Source organism: Lepus europaeus, chromosome 22 (assembly GCF_033115175.1).
Source record: "Lepus europaeus isolate LE1 chromosome 22, mLepTim1.pri, whole genome shotgun sequence".
Taxonomy (NCBI): domain Eukaryota; kingdom Metazoa; phylum Chordata; class Mammalia; order Lagomorpha; family Leporidae; genus Lepus; species Lepus europaeus.
The window spans coordinates 32,647,677-32,656,319 of NC_084848.1; the positions used below are offsets into that span (position 1 = coordinate 32,647,677).

General features: G+C 58.4%; 1 protein-coding gene across 1 annotated transcript; it reads left to right on the forward strand.

The window, feature by feature from the left end:
• The first annotated feature begins 511 nt into the window (after positions 1-511).
• On the forward strand, positions 512-5,719 carry ZFP36L1 (ZFP36 ring finger protein like 1). The gene is made up of 2 exons (XM_062181419.1): positions 512-713; positions 2,906-5,719. The coding sequence occupies exons 1-2, from the start codon at positions 657-659 to the stop codon at positions 3,866-3,868; spliced, it is 1,020 nt and encodes a 339-aa protein (XP_062037403.1). The 5' UTR covers positions 512-656; the 3' UTR covers positions 3,869-5,719.
• Positions 5,720-8,643: the final 2,924 nt, after the last annotated feature.

An 8,643-nucleotide genomic window follows, 5' to 3' on the forward strand; every position in this document is an offset into this window, starting at 1 on the left:
CTGGCGGAGTTCTCAGGGGACACCCGCGCCCGTCGGACACCGCAGCCCGGGCGCACGGGACGCGCAAAAAAAAAAAAAAAAAAAGGAGAAAGTCGAGCCCGCCTTCGTGCCGGACAGAAAACAACAACACGACAACAGGCACCGAGCTGGGGGGTGACGTCACGGACCCGGGCTCGGCGGCCGCGCCCCTCCCCCTGCGCCGCGCGCACCCGGGGCGCGGGCCGGCCGAGCCCGCCGACTCGAAAGTTTTCCTCTTTAAGAAAAAAAAAAAAAGTTGTGCGCGGCTCGCAGTGGTTTTTTTTTTTTTTTTTCCGCCTCTTTCCTCGTCTCCCCTCCCCCTTCTTGCTTTTCTCTCCTCCCCCCCACTCCACCCCCAGCTTGACCGCATGGCTGATTCAACCTCGGTGTCAATCAACTTTTTTCCCCCTCCTCTTCCTCATTTAAATAACTTTAGAGCTCCTCCCCCGGCCCACCAAATCTGAAACTTTATAAATTGGGCTTTGCGCGCCGCAGCCCGGGAGAGTGAGACAGGCGAGGGGCGCTGGGAGCAGGCGCGCGGGAGTCCAGACCCCAGAGCCGGCGGCTGCGCCTTCCCCGCACCGGGACCTTCGCCACGCACCAGACCCTCGCCTCGGCCCCCCGTGCGAGCGCTCAGGATGACCACCACCCTCGTGTCTGCTACCATCTTCGACTTGAGCGAAGTTTTATGCAAGGTAAAGTGGGGCGGAGCGACTGCTTTTTCGAAAACTCTTTTTCGGTTTTGCCTTAAGAACGACCGCACTCGTCCGTCCCCGGGAGTGGGGGGGGAACAAAAAGTTTGGGTCTTTGGAGAGCAGGAGGAAGAGGAGGGAGGCGAAGCTAGAGCTGCTTTGCGTCTCCGCCTGCGGTTCCGGCCGAGTTTGAAGGAATTTGTCCTCCGCACCCTTGGGAGTCTCCACGGCCCCTGGCGGGGATGACCCCGGGGTCTGGGAGCCAGGATCCTGGGGGGCGAAGGCTGCGTGGACTCGGGGCAGGTCTGGGGCGAGTCCTCGGCCCGCGACGTGCGGCCGGGGCCGGGGTGCGCCCCGGGGGCCGCGGCGCGGAGGGGCGCGCGTCCATGCAAGCGCGGCCGGCTTGTGGGCTGGGCGTGGGGCTGCGGGGGTCCCGCGGGAAAACGAGTCTGGCGCGACGCGTGGCCGGGAGGCAACCCCACGCCTTCTGCTTCGGAGGAGCTGGGGAATCGGTTCGGGGGAGAAAGGCCTCCAGTGGTGATTGAAAAGATGTTGCCAATGAGTCGGCGGCGGGGTTAGGGCCGCCGGGCCCGACGGCGCTGCGGGGCTAGGGGGCGAGTGGGCCCCGGGCTGCTCCGAAGGCCCGCGCGGCTCGTGGGCCGTGGTGGTGGTGGTGGTGGTGGGTGGGGGGCAGGGGGTCGTCACAAACTGCCAGGCTGAGCTTAAGGGCTCCCTGCGAGGGGCCTGCTTCTTGGGCTTTGTAGCTTTGCCAGCCCGTGTTGGAAAAAGCCGGTTTCAAACTCGGAGCCGTTCCAGGCGTGCGGTTTGAATGTACAGAACCAAAGCCTGTGGTGGTGGTTAAACTTCTCTGCAACCGCCCCCTCCCCCAATTTGAAAGGGTGAAGCTGCTCGGCTGCTTTTAATTGCTGCAGTGTTTCTCCCCGTCTTCAACACGTCGGGTCATGTTGCCGTCTTCCCAGCCTGCTGCTGCTGTCGGCGCAGCTGCCAGGGCCCCGGGGCTGCAGGCTTGGGGTGCCCGGACGCCGGGAGCTGCAGAGCAACTTTTAAGAAGTTGGAATGCCCAGCTTTCCTCCCTGGCGACCTCCACTCGCTCCCGCAGTCTCCCCCTCTTCCCCGCGCGCGCTCCCGCTCTTTGATCTAGTGCGCTTTCTTCGCCCCCTCCCCCCCGGCAGGACTTTTTAAATGAACCTCATTGTTGGGAACCGGCTCTCCACTGGGTTCCTGTAATCCGCTCGGTGGGGTGGTTGCGGTTACAGATTCCCGATCCCCCACGGCTGATCCCGAGGGACCGACTTCAGAATTGGCACGGTGGCACCCACACGACCTGGGAGCCAACTCCCAGGTCCTCCCCGCCCCCCCCCCCCCATCACACCCTTTCCAAAGCTCATCCACCGTTTGGGCAGGTGACCAGGGTCTCATTGGAACGGAAACTTTCGTGTAGTTGCTCTGCACACCCCCCCCCCCATCTGCTATTGATTGGGAGGTGGGGGGTGGGTACTTGCCTTTGCTTCCCATGTGCAGCCTCGCGTTAAAGATTAAACACTGGGACTCTTCTCCAAGCCTGTTCTTGAAGCGGGGCCACTCACTGCAAAGGCATCTTCGCCGCCCAGGGGGTTGGGGAGAGCATTGTGGAATAGCCCCTTGGAGGAGCCTGGAGCCCCCTCTCTCCCCCTCCCCTGCGCAGACCAGGCCCCTAGGTCTTCCGTCCTGCCCCCCTCACGCAGGGAGCTCAGGCAGCCGTGAGCACCTGTTGCGCCCAGGGAAGGGAGCACTGTTCTGGACCAGGAAGTCCAGAGTCGTGGGCCAGGTCCTGCGTGGGAGCAGAGAGGGGGACTTGCCTGTTAACTTTGCTCTCTGAGGCTTTTCATTTTTGGTAGGGGGAGGGGAGTCCTGCTGAGCTGGGTACTTTGGGTGGAGGGGCCCCCCGGGGAGGTCAGGGAGTTGGTTTTACAGGTACAAGTGGTTATGAGGGTGCATGGCCTGGGTCAGCGTGGAGCAGGACAGAAGGAGAAGCAGTTTGTCAGCCAGCATTTTGTGGCTTATTATTCATGGGACCAAAATCCACCCTGGGGGCAGCTGGGGGCGGGGAGACCGCTCCGGTGAGAGGGGCCTGCCCCTGGCTGGCTGCCCCCCCATGGCTGACCGCCCCTTTCTCTGCTCTCTCCTCCCTGCAGGGTAACAAGATGATCAACTACAGTGCTCCCAGCACCGCGGGCTGCCTGCTGGACAGAAAGGCAGTGGGCACCCCTGCCGGCGGGGGCTTCCCCCGGAGGCACTCGGTCACCCTCCCCAGCTCCAAATTCCACCAGAACCAACTCCTCAGCACCCTGAAGGGCGAGCCGGCCGCGGCCCTGAGCTCCCGGGACAGCCGCTTCCGCGACCGCTCCTTCTCCGAAGGGGGCGAGCGGCTGCTGCCGCCGCAGAAGCAGCCCGGGAGCGGCCAGGTCAACTCGAGCCGCTACAAGACGGAGCTGTGCCGCCCCTTCGAGGAGAACGGCGCCTGTAAGTACGGGGACAAGTGCCAGTTCGCGCACGGCATCCACGAGCTGCGCAGCCTGACCCGCCACCCCAAGTACAAGACGGAGCTGTGCCGCACCTTCCACACCATCGGCTTCTGCCCCTACGGGCCCCGCTGCCACTTCATCCACAACGCCGAGGAGCGCCGCGCCCTGGCCGGGGCCCGGGACCTCTCCGCCGACCGCCCCCGCCTCCAGCATAGCTTTAGCTTTGCTGGGTTTCCCAGCGCCGCCGCCACCGCCGCCGCCTCGGGGCTGCTGGACAGCCCCACGTCCATCACCCCACCCCCCATCCTGAGCGCCGATGACCTCCTGGGCTCACCTACCCTGCCCGATGGCACCAATAACCCCTTCGCCTTCTCCAGCCAGGAGCTGGCGAACCTCTTTGCCCCCAGCATGGGGCTGCCGGGCGGCGGCGGCTCCCCGACCGCCTTCCTCTTCCGGCCCATGTCCGAGTCGCCCCACATGTTTGACTCGCCCCCCAGCCCGCAGGATTCGCTCTCGGACCACGAGGGCTACCTGAGCAGCTCCAGCAGCAGCCACAGTGGCTCCGATTCCCCCACCTTGGACAACTCAAGACGTCTGCCCATCTTCAGCAGACTTTCCATCTCTGATGACTAAGCCAGGGTAGGGAGGGACCCCCTGCCTGCTCCGCCCCGCCCCACACCCCCAGACCCCCTACCCCGCCCGAGGCCCCCAGCAAGGTTAAGCTCAACCCCTCCCCCTACACACCCAGAACCTTGGAGTGCCCCTCCCCGTGCCCCCCGCCCCCCTAACATGAGGACAAGTCCATTTGTCAGTAGCTTCTTCTGGCTTGAAACCCCCCCCTCGGTTTTCACAGCCCACTCAACGCGCAGAACAGACAAGTCCCATACTGTCAGTAGACGCCTGTTTCCTTAAGTGCCAAATCACAAAAGAAAAAGCAGTATCAGTTTACAGAAGCAACTTAGTGCCTTGTAACCGAACTTTGTCACTGTGACTATATTACCTCTTCAGCGCCAGGGGGCGCCCTTGGGCCTCCCGGAGCCTCTGCCCAGGGGGAGGGGGAGGGGGAGGGGAGGGGGGACCCAGAACTAGCAGCTCCCCACTCTGGCGACAGAGCTGTGCCTGCCCTTGTCTCAGCTTCCTACACACTTCTTCCTCCCTCCCTGCCCGGGACCCCGCGCCCCGCCTTGGGAGGAGAGTTGTTCTTGGCAGACTTGGGTTTTGGGGGGGTGGGGGGGAACCTTATCTTGATGCCCGAAAGTCTTTTTCCTTCCATCCCGAGCCCCTGTTGACTAATCTTGCCCAGGTTTGCTAGTGCTGCAGGAAGGAAGGCTGGGAAAAGCGGACACGAAGATATTGACATCCGTGGGACTTTGTGATTTAATTTTTTTTCTTTTTTTTCTTTTAAAGTGGGGAGGAAGGGGACGCTAGGTGGACTATGAGAGACTTGATTTTGGTGCTAAAGTTCCCCAGTTCATATGTGACATCTTTTATGGAAAAAAAAATAACAAAAAAAAAAATGAGAGAAAAACTAAAAAAAAAAAAACCATGTAAGGGGTGAGCAGTTAATGGTATTCATTCCACATACAGTATCTGTAAGGCGATTTCCTGTAGAAGTAGCTTTAATGGTTTTTTGCTCTAGAATACCGTAGGTCTCTCCTTAGAGCATCCACACCGTGCTTTTTTTCCCTGGGATTTAAACTTCATGTAACTTTCAGAAATTGGAGAGCAAAAATTTTGCTTGTCACTGCACATCAATATAAAAAAGCTTATTTAACTTATCAAAACGTATTTATTGCCAAACTATGCCTTTTTTTTGTTAATTTTGTTCATATTTATCGGGATGACAAATCCATAGAATATATTCTTTTATGTTAAATTATGATCTTCATATTAATCTTAAAATTTTGTGACGTGTCTTTCCTTTTTTTTTCCACAGTTTTAATATATTATTCTTCAACAACATTTTTTGTAACTTTACACTTTTTTTGGTTATTTTATTTTAAAAAAATGAAAAATTAATTTAAAAAAATGCAAAAAACTGTTGGATTATTTATTTTAGAAATTCCCCCCTTTGTGTTGGACTGCAAATTGAGTTTCTTTCTCTTTCGGCCTCTCACGACTAGGACTGAGAATGTATGTAGAAGTTCTGTGACAGTGCAGAAGGGAACCAGCTTGTCCGGGGTAGCTTCTGAAAGGGAGCGTCAGCGAGAGAAACCCTTTAACTTCCACGCGCCCGTCTCGACATTCCGCTGGCAGAGCTAAGGTTCTGGATTCTAGGTGTGGAGTTTTCCGATGTTGATGTAAACAGAACTGGCGTGCGCGCACACACAAAGATGAATGTAATTACTCCTTTGGCTGGCCACTACCATTGCTTTCTATTTCTCTTTCTTTGTGTGAATTTATTTAAAAGAAAAAAAAAAACTTTTTGTAACGACTATTTGCAGTTTAAAGAAAATCAATAAACCCCATTTTTCTTTTTTTTTTTCAAGAATTATTGGTGATGGAGCTGGTCTTACTTGGTTTGCCATTTCGTCGTGTGTGTAGGTGTTTTCTTTCTGGGGCGGGGGGGCCTGCTGAGTCTCGGTTTTCTCACCTCCCAACAGCTTCACCTGTTGCTGTCTTTGTTGGTGCTGGAAGTTTGCCTGGCAGAGTGGGAACAGGGTGCAGGGGCTGCGCCTGCTCCGGCTGCTGCATGGGCTCAGAGGAAGCTGACCGAGGGGCCAGCCTTGCCCCAGCGCCACAGCTTCCAGGCTTTCCTTGTCCAGCCTGGGTTCGCCATTGCTTTGGGGTGTTAAAGTGAGGGGGGCAGAGCCCGTGGTGTACCAGCAAGCCTGCATCGAAGAGGGTTCTTGTATTTGGATGCCCCAGGCTCATCCCCCGCCCCCCCCCCCCCAGGAAGTTAGCTTCAAGTCTCGGCCTCTCCACCCTTCTGTGGGGTGGGTGTGAGGAGCATCAGGGGGCCTGGGGGCTCGGTCACAAGGGACTTGGGGGGACTCGGGTTCTGTTAAGGGGATGTGGGTATAGCAAAGTCACCAAAAGTTCATGCCACAAGCATGGATGCCATGGGAAATAGGTTGTCATCTTGGGAAAGCTGAGCCCTTTCAGCTGGAAGCCCCCAGCCAAGGCCAGGTGACCCCATGCGAGGTGGTGGTATTGCACCTGCCAGAGAGGAGCTGCATCGTTCCCGAAAGCCTTGAGGCCGGTCCCTGGGAGGAATAACTTTCCAAAGGAGGCGGAGAAAGTGCTATTTGGGTGCTCGGTTACCGTTGGTTCCTGGCACTCAGTAATAAGTTTTGGGAGGTGGAAGTCCCACCAGACCCCTCTCAAAGGCAGTTAGCTCTGTGGCAGACACTGGCCAGGCCAAGGCCGTGCAGGGGACTGGGAGGGACTTGCCCACACCCTCAGCACTGTTGGGGTCTGCTGCGGGGCATGGGAGAGGTAGAAATACAGGGGCTGGGGTATAGGAAGGGGAAAGCAGTCTTCCTGGGAGCAGAGCGAAGCTCTTGTCCCCTAAGTAGAGAGTGACGGTGTGTGTGTGTGTGCACGTGTGTGTGTGCGTTGGGTGGATGACGGCAGCCTGTGGTCTTACTCTCTTGACTAAAAGCAAGAACGATGGATCCTTTTCCCCGAGTTTCTCCCAGGCAGGTGTATGCGAGCCTTTGGCAGGGCCGCTGACCGGGTCAGAGGGGGCCAAGTGCGCTTCCCCAGAGCCCTGAATTTCCTCCATCAGAGCCAGCCCCTGGGGTTGGGTCACACAGATGAGTCACTGGCTGCAGGAGCCCCGGCAGGCAGGAGGGGGTGGGTGTAAAGGGAAGAGGGGGCTCCCTGTGACACACTGACGGTCCCCAGGCCTTAGCTTCACCAGGGTGACTCCAGGGGGTTTAGACCACCCAGGCCCATGTCTCTTTGTTAAAGCTTTATTTATTTGAAAGGCAAAGTGAGAGAGAGAAGGAGGGAGAGAGGTCTTCCATCCGCTGGTTCACTCCCCAATGCACGAATGGCTGGAGCTGGGCCGATCCAAAGCCAAGAACCAAGAGCTTCCTCTGGATCCCCCATGTGGATGCAGAGACCCAAGCACCTGGGCCTTCCTCTGCTGCTCTTCCAGGTGCACAAGCAGGGAGCTGGATCAGAAGTGGAGCAGCCAGGACTGAACTGGTGCCCATACGGGATGCGGGCGCTGCAGACTGCGGCTTTACCTGCTACGCCATGGCGCGGGCACCACCAGCTAGCTCTTGGAAGGTAGACCAGATGGTCTGCATCTACTCGGGGGGGGGGGGGGGGGCGGCGTAGCTGAATCCTTTCAGGCCGTGAGTTTTCCTAGGGGGTTAGGAGACAACGGGCCTCCACAGCTGCCCAGTGCTCTAGGCTGGCAGCATGGGAGAAACGTGGACCCAGCACTGACAGGCGACACCCCACCCACCCCACCCCCGCCCCGTCTTGTGCTCCCTTGGGAGTCGAAGGGCAGTGGGGCAGAAGGGTCAAGCTTGCTTTGTTGGTCGATTTCATGGGTGCAAAGTCCCCTTCCCCAGCCCCTGGCCTGGGCCCTGGGGCGGACTTAGAATGAATGGGTGTGGGAGTCCGCTGGATCACGAAGCACCGGCTCCCGAAGGGGCAGAGAGGTCACAGCAGGAGGAAGAAAGGACCTTGGGGCCCTTGGACCAGAGTTCAAATCCCAGCTCTGATGGGTGAATGAGTCAGCCTTGGGCTTTTCAGCCGATCCCAAGGGGCTACTGTGGCGAGCAGATGACCCCGTCGCCGTGTCAGTTCTTCCTAAGTGTTGTGGGTTCTTCTAAGACCCTCCTGTGTCTTCACACACGGTGACTCAAGGAAGAAGTCCCCATTTTATGTACGGAGACACTGGGGGACCGAAAAGTTTACTGGCTTGTCACACTGAGAAAGTGTCAGGACTCCCACCCAGGCAGGCCAGCCCCACGGTGGGCTCCGCCCCTGGAGTGTCTGGGACACAGAGCACACTTGGCACTGTCCCTGGCACGCAGTAACTGCACATTGACCAGGTTAGCTGCCGGCTCCCTTGGCCCTTAGCGCAGAACCTGCTGGAGCCCCACAAGCAAGCAGTAGGGTTGGATGGCTCGGCACACACCCTCCAGCCAATGTCATGAACTCACACCCCAGGAGGCTGGCGATTGCAGTGTTGGGAGGAGGGGACCCGGGAGGCGGGGCGGGCCACCCCCTTGGACTTTCCCCTTCTCTGCTTGCCATGAGGCGGCTTCGTTAATGATCCACAGACCAGAGGGTGCCCCAGGGCCGCCTCGGGGAGTTGGCCTTGTGCCCTTCTTCCCCTGGGGCCCCCCACCCCTGCACTAGCCAACCATTGAGTCATGTCTGGCTAGGCTGGCCGGAGGCTACCTGAGTTCAGAGCAGGAAGAGGCGGGTGGGCAGCCAGCTCT